General features: G+C 40.1%; 1 protein-coding gene and 1 long non-coding RNA gene across 4 annotated transcripts in view; one reads left to right on the top strand and one right to left on the bottom strand.

The window, feature by feature from the left end:
* The window catches only part of LOC114487702 (uncharacterized), a 15,463-nt gene extending 11,166 nt beyond the window's left edge, over positions 1-4,297 (bottom strand). The window contains exons 1-2 of the long non-coding RNA XR_003682998.2: positions 4,211-4,297; positions 1,531-1,767 (exon numbers count right to left, since the gene is read on the bottom strand). This is a non-coding gene — a long non-coding RNA (uncharacterized lncRNA). The remainder of the gene's footprint in view (positions 1-1,530; positions 1,768-4,210) is intronic.
* GSPT1 (G1 to S phase transition 1) overlaps positions 3,440-21,995 on the top strand; it is a 32,740-nt gene continuing 14,184 nt past the window's right edge. Inside the window, exons 1-7 of one of the 3 annotated variants that reach the window (XM_007126834.4) lie at positions 3,440-3,458; positions 15,890-15,934; positions 16,053-16,094; positions 16,834-17,061; positions 18,098-18,131; positions 19,755-19,832; positions 20,934-21,114. In XM_007126834.4, the coding sequence (XP_007126896.1) occupies positions 16,073-16,094; positions 16,834-17,061; positions 18,098-18,131; positions 19,755-19,832; positions 20,934-21,114 (543 nt within the window). In that variant the 5' untranslated portion in view covers positions 3,440-3,458; positions 15,890-15,934; positions 16,053-16,072. Of the gene's footprint in view, positions 3,459-3,508; positions 4,121-15,889; positions 15,935-16,052; positions 16,095-16,833; positions 17,062-18,097; positions 18,132-19,754; positions 19,833-20,933; positions 21,115-21,995 lie in introns of those variants that run through there. The other 2 variants (XM_024123311.3, XM_024123310.3) reach the window with 2 other exon arrangements.

Below are 21,995 nucleotides of genomic sequence, written 5' to 3'. Positions count from 1 at the left end.
TTTTTTTTTTGTGGTATGCGGGCCTCCCTCTGTTGTGGCCTGTCCCGTTGCGGAGCACAGGCTCCGGACGCGCAGGCTCAGCGGCCACGGCTCACGGGCCCAGCCGCTCTGCGGCATGTGGGATCCTCCCAGACCGGGGCGCGAACCCGGTTCCCCTGCATCGGCAGGCGGACGCGCAACCACTGCGCCACCAGGGAAGCCCCTCTCACTCTTTTTAATAGCTGCATGTTATTCCATAATATTGATACACCATCACTTAACCATTTCCCTGTTGATGGACATTTAGGTTGCTTCCAGTTTGGAGCTACTGCAAAAAATGCTGGAAAGAACAGCTTTTCACACTTGTGTTCATATTTCTGTAGAAAACATCTCGAGGAGTGGGACTGCTACATCAGTGTCCATTTGTGTGCACATATTTTCACCCACTAAAAGCCTGGGACAGCTTTGACTTTTCATATCAGTCTCATGTTAAGAAGTATAAAAGATAAACTCTTAGGTTAAAAAAACAAAACAGGGCTTCCCTGGTGGCGCAGTGGTTGAGAATCCGCCTGCCAATGCAGGGGACACGGGTTCGTGCCCCGGTCCGGGAAGATCCCACATGCCGCGGAGCGGCTGGGCCCGTGAGCCATGGCCACTGAGCCTGTGCGTCTGGAGCCTGTGCTCCGCAACGGGAGAGGCCACAACAGTGAGAGGCCCGCATACCACAAACAAAACAAAACAAACAAACAAAAAAAACAAAACAAACTACTGTGTATTTGATTAAAGGTGCAAATGCTGTGACCCTGATTTAAAGGCAGAATAACTAAGCGGGGGCTTGGAAGACCACAGAGAATGAGAGAGAGAGTGAGAGAGAGAGACAGAGAGACAGAGAAAGAGAGACTGAGACTAGGAATGCCAGCAGGGGGGATTTTCATTGGAAGATGGGAATATCTGTGGTAAAATGGCTCAGACTTGAACAAGCATAGCTTTGCAAAGTTAAGCTGTTGTCAAGCTAACCTTGTGTGTGTATCACAGGGAATAGCAGGACGTCCTTGGAAAACTATCTCTTAAAGTTGACAATCCTGTGTCTCAACAGCCCCAGATGAGTGTAAAAGGGCAGTATCGTCCCAGACTCCCTACTGATTCCTGCATTCAACATTTATTAAGAATGTTTTTTATGCCAGGCATTATACTGGGCATTACAAATATAAAGAAGATGAATAAAAGATTCTGACCTCAAGTTGCTCAGTCTTAACACAACAGTAATTATCAAGACATTGTAAATCAACTATACTTCAATTTAAAAAAAAATAAAGAAAAAAGTGGGGGAAAAAAAAAGAGCTTCTCCCTTTCCTGCTTGGAACAGTGTCTCTACTCTGGCAGGTCAAGGCTTTTGAAAACAAACAGAGTGGATTCTTTCCTGAATAATTATCCTATTCAGGGACAGTTAATGACATCAACTTTTCTAAGCTGCAGTCTTAGCAGTTTCTTTGTCCCTACAGAAAGCACCAAAAGAAACTCTGCTAATTTAATTAGATGTGAAGAACTAACCTATCAGAGTGATCACCCAGTGCCCTCCGGGTGATTCCTCTTGAAGTATGGTATCTGATGACAAGGGTTGAAGAAGGACAGTGTGGTCCACCATTTGAGTCAGCTGCTTGTGTTGACACTTTCTTAGGAGTAGGTTGGGGAGAGCAAATCTTGAGTCAGAAGTCACTTTAGGCACTTTATTTCGGACACATTGTGTTTTCTTCTTCTTGTGACTGAGTCAATAGCAAGGCAGGTCTCCTATATATGAAAGAAGGTCTGATTTTTATATCAATCATTGGTAAATTCTCTGTAAACCTGAGGGCAATCACTTAATACCAACTTTAAAGAAGGTCAGATAAGAAAGATCCAGTGGGGTCTTCAGAGAACTATAATCTGTAAGCAGATTTTTGTATTAATCAGAGGAATTAATCCTCTGTTGTGGGGAGGAAAAAAATATCAATGTCCAGAAGATTTCAGGGAGCATGAACCACAGACCTGTCGAGAAACTTAAAGCCAGCCTTGTGATAATTGAGGTCACTGGTTCCTTTACATTTATAGGGCTCAATTTCCCAAGTGTTACATGTTAAAGAAACAAAGCATCCATCAAATTTGCTAATTTAATATTAAACACAATTTCAAACCACTTAGGACTGGTTTTCAAAGTTAACTGACAGCTTTGTTTATGATTTGTCTCATTAGGCTGAGTCCTCTTTTACCTTTAAAATAGATGTTTAAAATTAAAATTAAAATCTAGATCTAGATTTTGGACCTTAACATAAGGTTGTTAAGAAACATTCTTTCTGTGTTCCCCCCTGTACTCTGTTATTTCTAGCTAACAGGTTAGTTGCACTCTGTCTAGACTTCTTGCAGGAAATTATAAACAATATGTTTTTCTCTGTCTTGGGCTCCACAAGGGTGAATTAAAAGAAAACTTAACAGGTACTTTCCTACTTCGAGCAGTTGGGTCTACGTATTTATCTTTTGCTTCTTTTCTTTTCCCATGTTTACGGAACCGCAACCTGGCAGCGTGAGATGCAGTCAATCAAGTATTTCGGGAAAACCTGAGCAAATCCGCCCATTCAAAAGAAAACCACTTCACTTGAAGGTGTATAACAACGCTGGACGCACAAAAATAACCCTGTCAGTTGGGTCCAGCTGGCTACATCATGGAATATAGCAATCTTTTGTTTAGTTTTCAAAGCCCTTGGCCGGGAGGAGGAAGGGACGGAAAAGTTTGAGTGAAGGCTTTAAATGACTAGTCATACAGACAGTGAGTCATTGTAAGTTTCCAGTTAATAATCCCCTCTGCCGGGGTAGAACCTGGGCCGGAGCGCTTTATGAGCCACTTTGCAGTTTTAGTGGTAATGGATCACGGTTTTATTGTCTCTTCCACCAAATGAATACAGAAAATGAAGGACGCCCTGCGTCGCCTTTGAAATGTAGGGCAAATTCTGGCTGGGGGCGGGGAGTTGGAAGGTGGAAAGAAAGAGAACACTGTACGGAGGCTGTAAGGCAGGGAACGCAGAAGGCTGGTGAAAAGAGAAAGAAGGAATTTTCAAGGAGTTTAAAGCTTTTTTCTCCACTTTAGAACTGCTGTTCGTTTTCCCGCGTCCTGTGTAGAACAGGACGGAGCGGGACACCCCCGCGAACTGAGAAACTCACGGTCCACCGCCCCGCGCCGAACCGCACCAGGGCTCGCTCCCACCCCTGCCCCCACCCGGTGACAGGTGGGGCCGCAGAGCTTCGACCAGACCTCCGCCTCCTCGCGCTGCATGCCGGGAGCCGGCGCCGCTTCCGGTTGCTCCCGGCCCCGAACTCCGACTCCCGTCGGCCCCCGGGAAAACCGCAGAGGTGTCGCGCGGGTGCTGCCGGAACTCGTAGTTCCGCCTTCTGCCGCGCTTCACAGGTGGAAACGGTGTTGACCGGGGCCGCGAACTACCGAGGCGAAGGTACGGGTAGCGGCGAGGGGTCAATCTGCTCCGGGCGTGGGGTTGGCGCTGAGGCGGTCGGAGGTGGTTGGGGCTGGGTGGGAGGAGATCCGCTCGCACACACGAGGAGGGTTGAGCCGCTGCCGCCGTCGTCGTCGCGAGTGCGGAGTCAGGACTGGAGCTGCTGCCGCGACGACGCCGGGGATTGTGCCGCTAGCCCCCGGGCTTTCTGCCTCGCCGCTTCCCTGGGTCAGCGCGGCCTGCTCCTCCCCGGCCCATAGCCCCCGCCTCCATTTCCCGCCCTCTCTCTACCACACACACGGCCCCCCCGATCATGGATCCTGGCAGTGGTGGCGGCGGTGGTGGCGGTGGCGGCGGCGGGAGCAGCAGCAGCAGCGACTCAGCACCAGACTGCTGGGACCAGGCAGACATGGAAGCCCCCGGGCCGGGCCCGTGCGGCGGCACCGGCGGTCCCTTGGCGGCGGCGGCCGAGGCCCAGCGTGAGCACCTCAGCGCGGCCTTCAGCCGGCAACTCAACGTCAACGCCAAGCCCTTCGTGCCCAACGTCCACGCCGCCGAGTTCGTGCCGTCCTTCCTGCGGGGCCCGGCCCAGTCGCCGGCACCCCCAGCTGGTGCCGCCGCCAACAACCACGGAGCCGGCAGCGGCGCGGGAGGCCCTTCGGGTAAAGGGCCGGGACGCGGGGCAGCCCTGGAACGCGGGAGGTAGCCGGGCTGCGAGGGCGGGAGCAGCCAGCCTGGGGGCCGGAGCTCACCTGGGATGGGCCCGGGATGGGGTCGAGGGCGCGCCGGGCCGGGGACGCGTGGCCGTGGGGCCGGGCGGCACGTGGGGCGCTGACAGCGGCGCCCGCTGTCCTGGGTGGGGCGGCCCTGGGCCGGGGAGGCGGACTGCGTGGGCTGACCGTGGCGGAGGGCCGGGTGGGGCGGGAGCAGGGTGCCGGGCACACCGGAGGGGCCTGGTGTCCGCCCCTCCCCCCCGGGGCCGCGGTTCCCCGCTGGAAGTGGGAACCGTATGGGACGGAGAGGGGGACGGCCGCGGGTCAGTGCCACGAGGCCTAGAAGCGAGGACAGATGGAGCCAGGAGGAGTCGGCCGGATGGGCGTTGAGAGAGATGAGGAGTTGGGGAGGACGACTGGTCGAGTTTTCCCTTCACCTTGGGCCTAAGCGAGAGAGGTCTCTCGCTGCAATTTCTATTACTGAAACTGTAATTACATTTAACATATCTACGGCACCGAACCGTCCTGAAGGAATCCCAGGATGCATTGCAGTCTTGCGATGGGGCAGAAACTGTTGGCAATCTATAGATCTTTCTCACCCTTAGCATTTTGTAAGCTTGTGAAGTTCATAGTGTCCCAGCGTTAGAGTTCCTCACTTAGCATTAAAATGTGTAGGAGACTACGCTGATTTGTGTACCCTTTTTTAAAGTGGGATTTGGACTCTTCTTAGTTGGTGACACGTTTAGAATTTTTATTGCGTTAAAATCGTTTGCCTTATTTAGGTTGCTTGGTATAACTCACTCTCTGTGCTTCTGTGTCGGGAATTAGTCTGTTCAGACACCTGAGCATTTGTTATAACTTTTTAGGTGTCACGTGCCGTTTTGACCATTGCGAGTAGACAGGCTTTCTGTGGTTTCAAGTTAAGTTCAGTCTTCAAAACTCTTTGTGTATTTAGGGGCTGCTTAAGTGATGGCATGCTTTCAGGTACTGATTTTGTAGGAATGTCAAATGAGTGAACTTGATTTCTCTTTAAAGTTCTACATTCTAGCATTTCTTGGATAAGTAGACATTGTAAAAGTGCTCTAGGAGTTTAGTTTCTTCAGAGACTTTGGCTAGTTTTCTCTCTAGAGGTAAAAAGCGAGTTTGGGGAAATGTTTTTGGGAAGTATGTCTGTGAGCACACAGTCGGATTTGCTTGTTTTATTGACTGATATTTCTTTTACTTGTGTGAAGCCGTTGTAGTTTGCCCTTTGAATAAGGAAGCTTAGCTTTGCTTAGACCAAGTCCTTCGGGCCACATAAACTAGTTCGCTTACTAACTCCTAAAAGTGCCTCTTTCCCCAAACCTTATCATGAAGTTTGCTTTTATCCAGTCATTTTATTTTTTGGCTCTCCCCCCTAACTCTGGAGTTGCCAGTCATCAAGGGACCATCGTTCCTTAGAGCAGTGGTCTGGAATGGTGGTCATTCTTGAGTGAGTAGGCATTGCCTCTTATGTAGAAGGACTGTCTTTTCTCTTCCTGGTATTTGCCAATTTGCAGTTTTAATCCTTTGCTCTGTGACACTGCTAGAAGTTGGAGATGTAAGAATGTATAGGAAAGTGGTTGTCCTTACCTTATGGTCCCTACATTGTGGTCAGTTCTTATGGTCCCTACTTTGTGGTCAGTTTTTTCTTTTTTTTAATCAGAAACCTATCTTGGTGTTACTGACTCTTATCAGCTGCTTCTGCAAAATGCCAGTTAATGTTAAAATAACAATAGCAACAACAACCCATCCTCTGTAGGATGTCTGTTTGGAAAAGAATGGATTTTCTAAATTGAGGTCCAGAGTTAATGTGGCACCGTTTTGCATGTTCCAGCTCATTCAGGTCCATAAATTACCAGCATCAGAGCAGAGAACTATGCTTGGAAGAAGCAGGGAAAAAATTGGAAATAGCACTTAGGTTGAAATTTACAAAGGGGAAACCGTAAAGTTTGCAAGTTTTTTATACTGAGGAAATGGACTGTAGGGCTAGCATGTTTTCTTCTGTTGTTAACCCATAGCTGAAATTGGTGGTGGGTGTGTTTTTAAACTAGATACCAGGGGAGCTCTTGAAGGAGTCTAGAGGTAGAGCGCTAGAATGAATGACTTTTAAAATGAATGAACGACTTTTAAAATCTATGTGTCTAGGATGATATCTGTCATTTTCTGGAAAGAGGCTAGTTTTCTCTTTTTCTCTCTTCCTTTCTTTTTTCTTTCTTTCTTTTTTTTTGAAATAATTTCAGTGGTGCTTTGAGCAGCAGGTAGAGGAAGATGCTTTGGCACAAAGAGTCATTCACTTTCACTGGCAGGCTGCTGGTTAATGCTTATATCCAGCTATCTCGAGTCAGAACTTGGGATTCAGTGTTGACCTTGGATCTCTTTGAAAATTTTTAATATAGGTTTCCAGAGAAATGATTAAGTAGAACTCATGTAAGTGTAATTAAGTATAATTCACTTAAGTGCAGTTCTCTACAGATGCAAGTAAAATGGCTAAGTGATGGTCGTTTAGAGTCCCTGAAATGAATGAAAATGTAGACAAGGGTTGTGTGTGCTAGAACAAACATTTCCTGTGATCGAATGTACTTATTTTCAGTTCCAATTTGCACCAAGTTCAGTCTTGCTCAGTCTTTTTTATTGTGAAATGAGAAACAGGTTCAGCAGTGTTAATCAGGGTTACTTGGTGTCTTGGTCTGTTTGGGCTGCTATAACAAAATACTGTAGACTTGGTATCTTGTCAGCAACAGAAATCTGTTGCTCACAGTTCTGAAGCCTGGAAGTCTGAGATCACGGTGCCAGCCTGGATGGGTGAAGGCCCTCTTTCCTCTTCTGGATAACAGACTGCAGACTGACTTCTTTCTGTGTCCTCACAGGGCTGAAGAGGCAGAGGAGCTCTCTGGGGCCTCTTTTAGAAAGGCACTAATCCCATTCATGAGGGCTCTGCCCTTATGACCTAAGGCCTCCCAAAGGCCCCACCTAATACCATCACTTTGGGCATTAGGATTCAACATACGAATTTTGGGAGGAACGCAAAACATTCTGGCCGTAGAATCTGGACTTTTAAACACTGCCAGAGCTTCTAAAGTAATGGTGTAGAGTTCGTAGAGTTCTTTCTGTCATCCCACCCTCAATGCCTCTCAAAACTCTGCGGTTGTAAAATGGGTATAGAATAAAAGTAGCAGTCCCCAGTGAGCCCTTAGAGGGGGCTTATCTCCCAAATATAACGAATTATATTGAATTTTAAAGAGAAATGTTCTGTTTTGTAGTGTTTGGTTTTTGCTGAATGCCTTGTGGAGGAGGGACTTTTTTTAAATGATTGTTATGATTCACATACCATAAAATTCACCTTTTAAAAGTTCAGTGGTTTTTTAGTATATTCACAAAGTTGTGCTACCATCCCCACTTGGTGGATGCTTGTTAATCACTGAATTTTCCCAAAGGTGACCTCCTCAGGGCCACCAGAGTAGAGAAGATCCAGAGACAAAGTAATGGTTGTTTTGTCCTGAAGGGCTCTTACACTTTATGTTAAAGAACACCAGCTGACTGATAGTTAAGTTTACATAGATGATAGATATGGTTCTCCACTTGACACTTGTTTTTCTTTTCCTGTGTGACTGAAATGCCTGCAATAACAATTCTAATAGAAAGGATTTTTCAGATGGGACAGTGAATGGGATAAGTGGGCTGAGGAGATTAGAGAAAGTATTGTTCCTGGAGTATTATTTCTTTTCCTACCTTGACTTACTGATTATTAGAGGTCATTCGGTTTTGGCTCTTGTTTCATGATTTTACATGTTGGCTCAGGTGTGAGGATATAGGGAACAAGTGAGGGCATCCGCTAGTGCTATGCCATATTGAGCAGCTGTTTAAACTGTTAGAAATTTTGATTGGGAATAAACCTTCTTTATTTTTCATTTATTTATTTATTTTGCCATGTCACTGCATGTGGGATCTTAGTTCCCTGACCAGGGATGGAACCCGTGCCCCCTGCAGTGGAAGCGCAGAGTCCTAACCACTGGACCGCCAGGGAATTCCCATGTGAATAAACCTTTAGAGCAGGTTTTATTCAGTGCTTTTTGCTTTTGTGTGTGTGTGTGTGTGTCCTTTGTTTATTTTTCACCTTTTCTGGAATTGTACTGCATGAAAAGATAATTAAAACGTATCACAGCGAGTTAGGGAGATATTGTAGAGAACAGATTTTAGCCTTGTTTTTTTTTTTTCTGGGGAGGAAATGTCTTAAAGTGTTAAAATAGCATTGTCTTTCTGATTGGAGAGAAAGGAAGGAAAAAGAGATTTGATAAACTTTTGGGGTGAGTTAGCAGTATTAGAATGAAATTTTTTGAGATGTGAATCTCTGGTTTTGCTCAGATATATGTATAGCAATTAGTGAACAGACATTTGCCTGCCTACAGAAGGCAGGATGCTGTGCTAGGCACTTGAAGTGGTACCACCAAGATGGAGAACTGGTTCTCAAGGAGTCTAAAAAGGGATCAGATAACCAATTTACTCTAATGGAAGACACTTCTTGGTAAGAGCGCCAGGTACAGGGTGTAGAGGGTTTTCAAAGCTAAGAAGCATTGTTCACAGGTACCCTTATATAAATTCAGTCGTGAAATCTTAAAACCAAAGATCTGTTTTCTACTAAGTGTTCTTTGTGAATACCATAAGATTGGGGGTGGGTTTTTTGAGCTATAATTAACATATAAAATTCATCCTTCTTGTGTTTCTGTACTTTAAGTTTGTTAGAAATTTTCTAGAGTAGAGCATCAGTCATCTTTACACTACTTTTAAGTAGAGGCTTGTTTATTTCATATCAAACAGCAGTGAGTTACTGTGATTCTGGCTTTCTATTGGGCATGTTAATTTAGAATTTCATCATTCTATTCACAGTTCTTAGAAATGTTGGGGAAGCAAGAATTTGGCTACTAGTTGAAGGTCCTTGATTGTTCTGAGGTCCTCCGACTCCTTTTTTAGCTGTCAGTTGCTGATTCATACCAAAGCTTCTTAAAAGTTGTGTCCTTGTTTTCAGTAGATTTTAACAAAGCGTGGCTGGACTACAGATGTGTAGTTGGTTTCTTCCATAAATGACTTTGTTCTAAGGAAACCTAGTCGTTACAGTACTCCAAGTTAAACCAGTGCCCATTATACTCTACTTCCTAGGTGAGAGAAACACTTAGCAAGGATTTTTTGAGCATCTTTCACTAGCCTAGCTTGAGAGTGGTCACACCAAATTCCAGACCACATTCTGACAAAGTAATTTTATGTCACTTCACTTGAAACAAAAAAAGCATACCTTAGCAAACTACTATGTATAAAATAAATAAACTACAAGGATATATTGTACAGCACAGGGAATGTAGCCAGTATTTTATAACAACTATAAATGGAGTATAACCTTGAAAAATTGTGAATCACTGTGTTGTACACCTGAAACTTATGTAATATTATGTATCAACTCTACCTCAATTTAAAAAAAAAGTGCGTACCTTAGAATGTCACTGGGGAAATTTCCTGGTTGACTAGTTCTATAGAACTCCAGTGGGTTACTGTACTGCTAAGTAGTAAGTAGTCTGTGTCCATCTTCTTTGCAGAGTTTGGTTGCACAGGGGTGTTTTTCTGTTTTCTTTGTACTTTTTTGTGGTATCTGAAATTAAATATCTCATTGTTTTTGCAGTAGATAGGATATAAATCATAAATAAGACTATCTTTTAGGTTTGTTTGAAAAAGAGGGGAATTTTAGTTACTCTACAGAAAAGCCTAATCAGGTTGATATGTGGCATTGCTTTAGTGACTGAGTAAATAGGTTCTTAGAATGTTAGGGCTAGAAATGACCTGGCAGTAATACAATCTCATTTTCAGATGAAGAAACTGAAGCCTAGAGATGCTGAGTGAATGCCTAAGGTCACTCACAGATTTAAGTACACAGTTGAGTCTAGAATCCAAATTTGCCAGCGCTAATTTAGTGCCCTCTCTGCCACACCATGCTGTTTAATAATGGGGGGAAAAGGGCATGCCTAGAGCTAATTACTACAACCAGCATGGATTTTCTGAGAGAGTGGCCTTGGAATTTGCTTTTCTTTATTTCATTCTTAAAAGTTTTTGTAATTATTATGGGGCTTTGAAATGCTCATAACAAATTTATTGAGCAGTTACCACGTGGTTAATATGCCCTTATCTTCACAACAACCTCTTGAGGTATAGGTACTGTTGACCCATTTTTACAGATAAGAAAATTAAGGTTCAGGGAAGCTAAATAAACAGGTGAGGTGACATCCATGAATAGATAGAGGAGTTAGGATTAGAATCTGGGTCTGATTTCAAAGCTTATTCCTAGTAATAGTAATTCCACTGGTTTCCTTGTGATTGGATATTAAAAGATCTTTTTGGCTGAGACACTTTTTCAGAAACTGGGCCTATGAGTTTGTGCACTATGGCACCGTCTCCATGTTCTTTCTCAGTAGTAGCTGGGTGACATTGTCATAAGTAGGCAATGCTCTAATTTAAAGTAATATTTTGAAATTACTTCTTCATACATTTTAGGAAATCATGTAGAATACTTTAAACAGCTCTGTTCACCACCGTCTGTAACATTGTGTGTTTTTATTTTTAGAGTGTTAGGTAGTTAAGGCAAAACCGGGGACACCTGTATATGTTCTGTGGGCTTTTCTTTCTGATGTCTGCCTTTACTATTTAACAGTGTTGTATGTGGGAGAAAAATGCCTCAGTGTGCAGTTTTGGTAAGACTATATGGTCACCTGTGTGCTGGAGAATTTTAGTTTTTTATTCAAGCTGTACTTTAACATCTCTTGGATATTGTTTCTCTAACTCCTTTCTTAGAAAATTGGCACATATAAAATTGTTTTTACTCTACTGAACCCTAATGGAAACTGCTTGAATTAATTCAGTAAAAATTAACTGTACATTTATTCTATACAGTACACTGTGCCAACCTGTGGAGATTACAAGAGTAGAGAAAAAAAAGTCTCCATATTTCAGAAAACCAGTCATTCTGGCAGTCCATAATCTCCTAGGGAACAAGAACTAAGCTATGTGTGTGGGTGGATCTATAATTGAAAGAAGGGTCATATCCTAGAGGAGTTCAGAAGAGAGCTCATTAGCCCTTCGTGGTGGTGGGGTTGACTGGGAATGGGATAGAAGTGGAAAACCAGATAAGGCAAGTTCCTACTGCAATTGAGGAGACTACTCCTTCAGAGGAGCTAGAACTGTGTACATGTGGCTATTTAATTTTAAAATTAAATAAAATCTAAAATTCAGTTCCTCGGTCACAGTAGCTACCTTGCAAGTGCTTTAATAGCCACATGTGGCTAGTGACTATCATCACAGCACAGATAGAGCACATTTCCATCGTTGTAGAAACTCATATTGGACAGAATTGTCACACTGTTTCTCACTTCCATGCAGTGTAGGACACTTGTGACTTCTGTGACAGCACTGAATTGTTTTTATTTTTTAATGAACACACCATTTAGCTAACAGGCATAAGATATTTTAGTTAGGATGGTTATTTTAAATATCTGTATTTAGTGTGTAAAGAGGATTAGAGATTGGTTTTATATCTAAAGCAGTGCAGATTTAAATTGCTTATTTATGAAATATATGGATTAAGCACTTTTCAAGAATTGGCCATACGTTTGTGTTTAAAACATGTATCCGGAATTAAAACATGGCTTTCATTACCTGCCACATGTATGTTCTTGACTAACTTGTGCTGTACTGTGAACTGGCAAAATAGGAGTCTCCATGTTGAAGTCCTTTGATCCATGATCAAATCTTTAAAAACTTTTTTATATTCTTTAAAAAAATCGAGCTGAAATCCATATAACATAAAATTAACCATTTTAAAGTGAACAATTCAGTGGCATTCAGTACATTCAGTGTTGTAAAAAACCATCACCTCTGTGTAGTTTCAAAACATTTTCATCACCCCAAAAGGAAACCTGTACCCATTAAGCAGTTACTTCCCATTCCCCTTTCCTTCCAGCTTCTGGCAACCACCAGTCTGCTTTCTGCCTCTCTGGATTTACCTATTCTGAATATTTCTTGTAAGTGGAATGGTATAACATGTGACCTTTTGTGACTGGCTTATTTCACCATGATCAAATTTAACTAGCAATTTTAAGACCCAGATTATCATCTGTGTTAAAACAGTCACTATTGTTACCCGGCTGTTTTTTGGTAAAATGTTTTCTTGTTTTAAAAATTGTGGTAATAATTTTACCACAGTTATCTCTCTTTTTAACTTAGGGTGTGGCAGTTTTATTCACTCATACACTCTGATAACTTTCCTACTGAATTAGAGTTATTCCTTTGAACACTTGATAAGGTTATATTTCTGAACATGGAGATACCACTGGAAAATATGAAACTGTAATTTCATTCCTTGGGAGGTTTACTTCTCTTTCACTAACAGATATGAACCATGCAGGACTTGAGAAATCAAGCACTAATAGTCACCTGTTTGCTAACCATAAACAAATGACTTTGGGCCTGGTAGAATTCTAAGTCCAGGATCAATAGTAGCCAGTAAATCTGGATGTGATATGCATTATGAGTAAGACCAGCGTAGAATGAACAAGAAGGGGCTGCGTGTGTGTGTGTGTGTGTGTGTGTGTGTGTGTGTGTGTGGAGACTGGGTAAACTATATTGAGAAGCTTAAATTTAAGGAACATCTTATTATATCTGTGATTTTTCTGGTTCATTAATCCAAAAACATCCATCACTTTGCACATGTCTCTAGCATTGCCATTAAGTTTATAATGTTATCTGTGGTCTGAATGCATGGAAAGCTTTTTTCCACCATGGGAAACTATGGTCAACTTCTTATTTGGGGCCCCTTTAATAATATCATGAGGTGTATATTAAGCATTTAATTGCTTTTGGTACTTACTCTGTAAGCTTTATAAACTTAAAACAAACATACTATAAAAGTTAAGATATTTTGAAAAACCATGAACAGATTTTGCATTATGCATCCATGGGGGTGATCTCATGACTGATGTCACTGTCATGAGAAGTGCCTTACAGCCTAATACATGTATTGTATACTTGTAAATTTAAGAGTTGGTTCTAGAACTAGGTGGTCAGGTGTATGTACTACTTCATTGCTCACTTGCAGTTTGGGTCATCTTAATAAGTGACAGGAGAGCCCACCATACCAGTTATCTCAGTCTTTTCCTGCCTTAAAATATTTGTACATCATCACTTACTCGGTTTACTTTTTCTGAGTGATTTTCAGCAGGGGCTGTCTGAGGAAGGGCAAGATGGCACTTACATAACTTGGAAAAGCCCAGTTGAGTCTGATATGTTAGATAGTAGTTATCTATTTCATAGGGTCTTCAGGGGAATTAAATGAGATAGCAGTTAGCACATAAGGGCTCAATAAAAATTAACTGGAGTTAGGGTAATTTGCCACCACCTTCACCCCTACCTCCAGCACTGTATGGATTGGTGAGTGCTTCTTATCCTTGTCCAGCCCATAATAGACACTCAGTACATGTTAGCTGATAGAATTGAATTGATACTCAGTCCATGTTTGGAGGTATCTACTAGGTGCCACAAGTTATTTAATTGATACTATACAAATGTATTCTCTCATTTAATCTTGTCTGGCAGATGGCATGTCATTTCCATGATTCCAATGAAATAATTGTATCTCATAATTTATAAATGACAAGCCAGTGTTTAAAGCCAGGAGTCAGCTCAGTTCTGCCCTCTTGCTACTACCCTGTGCCACCTCCTCCATCCCCAGGGTGGTATATGAACTTGATTCATTTAGCACTGCCTGGCTTTCTCTGAAAATTGAGTAGTTTTTCCTTATCTTACCTATAAACTTTTTAAATAGGAAAACAAAATAAGTATATTACGTCTGAAGTGCAATTCCTGTTACCTTCCAAACTGAGTTCAAAGGATTTTTTCCCCCCAGTTTCTGTTAAAATACCCTGCTTAACCACATAAGTTGGGGTCATCTTAGACTTTTCATACTTCCTTTCTTCCTACTCCTGTCAGATATTGCTCCTATTATCTTTGCACTTAACACCTCCTCTAATTGTACTGCTTATTTGTCCTGATGGCATACTTTTTGTAAGTAGTGTTTTTGGTCTTTCTGCCTTGTAGTCTTTAGCTCTCTGGTTCATCTATGCACTACCATGGAATGATCCTCCTAAGTAACACTTGGCTGGCATGTCACTTCTTTCCTCAAAAAATTGGTTGCCCTTTACCTTTCAGGGATATAGGAATTATGTTTTTTATTTTTGGCCACGCCACGCGGGCTTGCACAATCCCAGTTCCCTGACCAGGGATTGAACCCAGGGCCATGGCAGTGAAAGCCTGGAATCCTAACTACTAGACCACCAGGGAACTCCCAGGAATTACTTTCTTCAGCACTTCATGTTATTGAAGATTGGGCCCAAAATTTTGTTGACTTATGGGTGTTAATACTTTCTGGGCAATGATTTTATTTTATTATTATTTTTTTCACACAAATCAACAATGTATTTCAGTTATTTTAGATCTAATAAAATTGCAGCTGTAGAATTCCAGATTCTATTCCATAATACAATAATATTAGTGTTGATTTTATTTTTTTAAATTTTTTGTTAGTTTCTGCTTTATAACAAAGTGAATCAGCTGTACATATACATATATCCCCATATCTCCTCCCTCTTGCATCTTCCTCCCACCCTCCCTACCCCACCCCTCTAGGTGGTCACAAACCACCGAGCTGCTCTCCCTGTGCTATGTGGCTGCTTCCCACTAGCTAGCTATTTTACATTTGGTAGTGTATATATGTCCATGCCACTTTCTCACTTCATCCCAGCTTACCCTTCCCCCTCCCCGTGTCCTCTGAGCAATGATTTTAAATGTGAGTTTTGCAGGTTATTCTTTATTGGTGTGCAGGATTCATGTGACTTCAAATTCTTTGATGTCTTTGTGCATCTTGTGTATTCTTTAAAGCAAGAGTACTTAGATATTGGAGTATCATTTAGGTTTATCAGATATAAAAAATAAACTTATGTATTGGGGTATTAGAGTATATTTCACATACATCTCTTCCAGAGATGTCATAAGATTGCAGTATGACACTTGTGGAAACTGGATTGTTGCTTGACCTTAGAATTCTAATATATGACAAAACTGGCATCATTGTAATCACTTTTTCTGAGATGATGTAAGGGCCTATATGCATTTCAGAGACTATATGAATGTCCGTTTAATTTTATTGGTATTGAATAGAATTTATTCAAGGATCTTTATAATACATATGATTATAGAATCTTAAAAAGGACTGATCATTGCCTTCTTGGGCTAGAGCTACCAAGGGAGAATCTAGAGAAGTAATGTGTATTTGTTGAGCAGAATCTTACTTATTTGATTTGTGCTGGGCTGCAGGTTACTTTTATAATATCCGTAAAGGAAAAGTTTATGAAGCAAATTCAGAGAATAAACATGGTTTTGTGAATACATTTCAGTTACTGAAAATGTTTTAAAATTGGCTGTGATGGGTAGATTTTTTAGTAAGTTAAACAGAGGCTTCTAATTTGAAAGCCTAAATTAGTTGCCATTGTTCTGAATTATTGAGGTTTTTGTTTTGTTATTGAACTTCTATTTTTTCTGTATTTTAAAAGATAAGTAAAATGGATGTATAGGTCTCAATTTTTAATAGAAGTTATTTCTATTAAACAGCACCTGTGGAACCTTCTCAAGAGGAACAGTCATTGTTGTGTGAAGGTAATTTTCTATGATGTGACTCTTTGAACGTCTAATTCAGAAAACATTAAGTTGTCTGTGGTGTGTAAAGCTAGATACTATTTTGTAAATATATATTATATCTCAATTTCTTGTCTAGGTTCAAATTCAGCTGTTAGCATGGAACTTTCAGAACCTGTTGGTAAGAAAATTTCTGACCATATTAATACAGTAATATGAAACTCTTTCACTATCAAGATTTAAGGTGCAAATGTAAGTGTTATGCTTATTATAATGCCTACATTTAAAACTGAGTCTTTGCTGTTAGGATTTAGAAAACAGAACTAATTGGGCGTTAACACTGCCATGATAAATTTATTGATGGCAAATATAAAAGAATCAAATGGAGGAAATGCTAAAGTCAGTTTGAATAGTTGTACTTGATCCATTTACTTTGTGAAAATTTTCTTCCTTTTTGTAATGTTCTTACCCTTAAGGGTTTCATATTCCCAAGGTGATTAATAACATCGATATCAAAGTTCTGTTACTTGCAGAGGAAAAAGAAAAGATCTAAATCTTTTCACACTTTTTTGTATTCTGATTTGGAACTTCCCCTTTCTTCTACTGTCAGGACATCCTGACGATGGAATAACTGGGCTGTTAGGAATGTTAGATCTGCTGTTCATGTTTTGTTTGTCCTTATGAAGATGAAGCTACGTTAAAATAGTCTCTTCTAGTCTCTGAGTCAGAGCTCTGATGTCAGCAGTGAGGCTAGCTTGTCCGTTTCTGTTGTGAAAGAGATTTTCTTGCTTGTGTGTCACTAGAGGTTAGGAAATGGAACTGAATATGTTAAGTTCTATTTGTTATTTGAAAGCATCTTTGTTTTAAAGTATAGATGATAAACGTTTTTTGGAATACTAAGCTAAAATGTCTTATTTCAGTAGAAAATGGGGAGACAGAAATGTCCCCAGAAGAATCATGGGAGCACAAAGAAGAAATAAGTGAAGCAGAGCCAGGGGGTGGTTCCTTGGGAGATGGAAGGCCCACAGAGGAAAGTGCCCAGGAAATGATGGAGGAGGAAGAGGAAATACCAAAACCTAAATCTGTGGTTGCACCGCCAGGTGCTCCTAAGAAAGAACACGTAAATGTAGTATTCATTGGGCATGTAGGTAAGTTGTACTCATAGCAGTGATAAGAAATGACCAAAGTTATTGGGTACATCAAACATAGAACATCTTATTTAGCTACTTGGAAGTGTTTTGTGAAACTGAACTAAATTAATCTAAAATGTCTTGATTTTTAACTCAATAGATTTTTTTTTAGCTGGCAAAACATTGCCAGTGCTTTATTTTTGAAGGTTGTGATGGCATGGAAGCTGGAAGAAAATAAGCTTCAGTATATTTGTATGTAATGCATAACTGGTCTATAGACCACTGATGATGGCTCAGCATATTATGGCATCTGTTAATTAATATCATAGAAAATGTGCCTATATTTTTTGTGTGAACTTCCATTGATTTTGCGGTATTAACTTTACTAGGTAGTTTAATTTTGTGTGTGCAAAAAATGAATAATTTGGAGTAACTTCTGGATGTTGTCAGGTTGCTGGTTTAGCACACAAAACAAAACTCTATTTCATTTATTCAGATATTCTCTGCCAATCTCACTTGTCAGAGAGAAGTGAGAAGAAAATAAAGGAATTATGTGCCCCTTTTTCTTCGCTTTATCTTATCTCTGCCTTGCCCTGAATTTGACGATACACCGTTCTACTTTTTTTTAGTAGCAAGAACTCCTTTGAAATTTGTAAAGGAACACATACACTGGCTAAAAGTGAAAAAGCAGATTACCTAAATGTAGTTCATGGGTCTTTGGCTACTTTTATTCTCCTTCGAGGCTCCTCTTGGGAGGAGCCTCATATTCTGTTGCTGCTGCAGAAGGTCAAGGAGCAATCTGTTAAAGTCTTTCTTTCTTTATCAGTAAAGTAGCACTAAGTCACTGCAGAGCTGCAGGGGGTCTTAGCTTCAAAGGGAGAAGGTGACTAACCAGAGCTTATGACCCAAATTCCTATCATTGCAGTTGCTTCTGCAAGCTGTAATTATGATGTTAAACAGACCTTTAGTTGTATTCCTATATAGTGATGGTGTTTTGTTTTGTTTTTATTACACCTGCAGTTTGCCTATTGTTGATGATGTTGTTACTTTTTAGATGCTGGCAAGTCAACCATTGGAGGACAAATAATGTAAGTATATTTTTTGTTAAATATCTTAAGACTCTCATGGAACATTAATTACATGTATTTCTAATAGCTGTCTTTTAGATTTGTGTATAAAAATATAGAACCCTAGATTATAAGAAATCTTAGTCTGCTCTAAATATGATTTTCTTGGGAATAATGAATCTGGGGAACTGGTTTTTCCTCATTCATCAACTCCTTGAATATATGTGGATTTAATCAAAGATAGCCTGGCTAACATGCTGAATAGTTTTTTTTAATCACATATAGAAGGTATCTAGGTATGAAAATGCCATGGTTGACTTTTAGTGATGTGTTCTAGAATTGAAAAATAATTAAAATGTCTTTTTAATCTCTCCTAAATTAGACTCATTTCTTTAAGCTGTGTCATCAGTGGATCCAGAGGGCATATCTTCATTGTCTTGCCTTGTTAAGTAATCTTAATCAGTAATCTTGCCAATTACTTTTGAAAATTTCCACAACAGACCCTAAAGCAGGCTATTACACAGGAATCCTTACCTAAGGCTCTGTGGAAGGAAGTGACAGGCCCAGTTGATGTTGTGTTTTAGGAGAGTGTATATTTTTTGCTTATGGGCTGGAATTTTCATTGGCATTTCACCAAGACTGTATACCAAAATGGTTAGAAGTATGCACTGTAGATGACTCTGCAGAGAACAACACATAGAGACTAAAGCTAAGAACAGGATTTGATTTGGATTGAGTCAAGGGAAGCAGTTAGGTATTACTAAAGAATTATTTTTAAATTTATAATCTCATTTTGACTAATATTTTTAAAATATTAAATATTGAAACGTATTAGACATAATTGCTTGGACAACAGTCGGACTTATTTTCTTTTATACAGTATTTACATTTGCTTTTTTTAACTTTTATTCTGAAATAATTTTAAACTTAACAGAAAGGTTGCAAAAACAGTAGAGTTGCTATACAACTAATTTTACCATATTAAATAACCATAGTACAATCATCACAACTAGGGAGTTAACACTGGCACAATACTGTTTACTAAACTACAGATCTTACTTGAATTTTACCAGTTTTTCCACCAGTGTCGTTTTTTTCTGTTCTGGAGTTCCACATTGCATTTAATTGTTACGTCTCCTTAGTCTCCTCCAACTTGTGACATTTTCTCAGTCTTGTCTTTCATGACCTTCATAATTTGAAGTGTTATTCGGTTATTTTATGAGATGTTCCTCAATTTGGGTTTGACTGATGTTAACAATTAGATTGAGGGTATGCATTTTGGGTGAGAATGTCACAGAAGGTATGTTGTGCTCTTAACAGAGCATCCTATCAGGGTGCACAAAATAGCAATGTTCAGTATGTTTTATTTATTACTGGTGATAATAGCCATGATTACTTAGTTAAGGTGTTGTGAAAGTTATTTTTTTCCCCATTATCTTGGGGGAAGTAATTTGAGACTGTAAATATCTGTTCCACTGAAACGTTCCATAATTTCAGCATCTACCCCAGTAGTACTTGTACTTTAAAGTAGCTTTTTGTGGAGTTCAAATTCCCCTCAAAAGAGTTTTAAAGGTTTTCTAACTTAACAACTGAATAATTTGTGACTGACTAAATGTTGTTTCTCTTTTCTTTCAACGTTTTCAGGTATTTGACTGGAATGGTTGACAAAAGGACACTGGAGAAATATGAAAGAGAAGCTAAAGAAAAAAACAGAGAAACTTGGTAAACTTTTATAACACTATAAATTACTTTTAAGGAAACTCTGCCTACTTAATACTTTTGTAGACTACTAAGATGTAAGTTCATGAGGTCTAAAATGGTGTCATAACAAAGGAAAAGTTTCCCTTCCCCTCATACTACCTAGTAGATCAGTTCCTGATGACTTCATAACTTTACACAGAGAAAATATGGAAACATCCAAACATCCAGGATAATAATAGGAGACTTGTGGGATAAATTATAAAACATCTATTTAATTAAGTCATTACCTGGCCACTAAAATTTCATTTATAGAATTTATAGTAACCAGGAATAGAACTGATGTTACAGTGGAATTTGGGGAGAAATCAGGTAACATAATAGTACTTAGGGTATGATCATTATGTGAATAATGAAAAAAGAATAGACAGAATTATTGACAGTGGTTGCCTTTGCATGTTGAGAGAAAGGGTCAGCTTTTTTCTTCTTTCTAACCTTATTTTAAGTTAACAAGCTTTATCTAAATAGGACATTGATGGTCTTTTTTTTTTTTTTTTAGTTGTATTTCTGTGTTAAGGGAAAAAATCCTAATCTGTATAATACTAAAAAATGGATTACTTACTATGAAATACAGATGATGTCATCTAAATTAACACCTACTGTTATAGATGGTTTAAATTTATATAAGTAATTCTTATATAGTGAAGAAATATCGAAATAATTTTTAGCAAGTAACCGTTGCTCCCAAATGGTGGATTAGTGGCCTTTACTTTTGAAAGATACCCTTAGACAGCCTTGTTTGTATTATACTTTGTGCTAGATGATTTTTAAAATGAAATATAATAGAACTTATTACTTAACTCATGGTGATATTGGCATTGGTACTAAATAGTTTTTCTTTGTATATCGTCAGCTTGTTCTCATACATAATGTTCGCTTATAGAATATATAATTGACACTGGATAGATATAAAAGCACTAAGTGTTTGAATCACAAGAATACAAGTTTTAGTCATTTAATTTTTATTTCTACCCAGTCTTGTTCATGATTTAAATGTTGGTAGAATAATATTTTTAAAACTTTCATGTTATTACCAGTATTATTCTTATTTTAAAATTATTTCAGGTACTTATCGTGGGCCTTAGACACAAATCAGGAAGAACGAGACAAGGGTAAAACAGTAGAAGTGGGTCGTGCCTATTTTGAAACAGAAAAGAAGCATTTTACAATTCTAGATGCCCCTGGCCACAAGAGTTTTGTCCCAAATATGATTGGTGGTGCTTCTCAAGCAGATTTGGCTGTACTGGTAAGGAAAGACATTTCCAATTCATCTGTGTATTTGTTAACAGCCCAACTTAAAATGCAAACTTTTTTTGTTTTTTTTTTTTGGCTGTGTTGGGTCTTCGTTGCTGCACGCAGGCTTTCTCTAGTTGTGGTGCGTGGGCTTCTCATTGTGGTGGCTTCTCTTCTTAAGCAGCACGGGCTCAAGGCGCATGGGCTCAGTAGTTGTGGCTCGCAGGTTCAGTAGTTGTGGCGCACAGGCTTAGTTGCTCCGCAGCATTTGGGAATCTTACCGGACCAGGCCTTGAACCCTGCACCACCAGGGAAGTCCCAAAATGTAAACATTTGAATTTACCTTCTAAAAGCTAGAATTTAGGTTACAGTGAACTATAATATATACAGTCACAATTTTCACTTTTGTCTCTCTAATCTGCCCAAGAAATCTTCATAATTTGATTTACTCATGAAAATGTTTGTTTTTCTCTATCCTTTATTACCTCTTACTGTGCCAGAAATTAGTGTCCACTGACTGCCAAGCCTAATCCATTTTGTACTCAATAAATGTACTGTGGGTACAAAAATGAATAAGAAATTATCCATTTTAAGGTCTTCAGTCATTTTGCAATTTTTTTGGCGGGGGGTGGTCAGTGTACTAGCACTAAATCACATACATATTTGAATTTTAAAATATAAAGGCGGGCTTCCCTGGTGGCGCAGTGGTTGAGAGTCCGCCTGCTGATGCAGGGGACACGGGTTTGTGCCCCGGTCCGGGAAGATCCCACATGCTGCGGAGTGGCTAGGTCCGTGAGCCATGGCCACTGAGCCTGAGCATCTGGAGCCTGTGCTCCGCAACGGCAGAGGCCACAACAGTGAGAGGCCCGCGTACCGCAAAAAAATTAAAAAAAA

This window comes from Physeter macrocephalus, chromosome 14 (assembly GCF_002837175.3).
Source record: "Physeter macrocephalus isolate SW-GA chromosome 14, ASM283717v5, whole genome shotgun sequence".
Lineage (NCBI taxonomy): Eukaryota > Metazoa > Chordata > Mammalia > Artiodactyla > Physeteridae > Physeter > Physeter macrocephalus.
The sequence above is the reverse complement of the archived record's forward strand: the minus strand, read 5'-3'. Positions and strand labels throughout refer to the sequence as shown.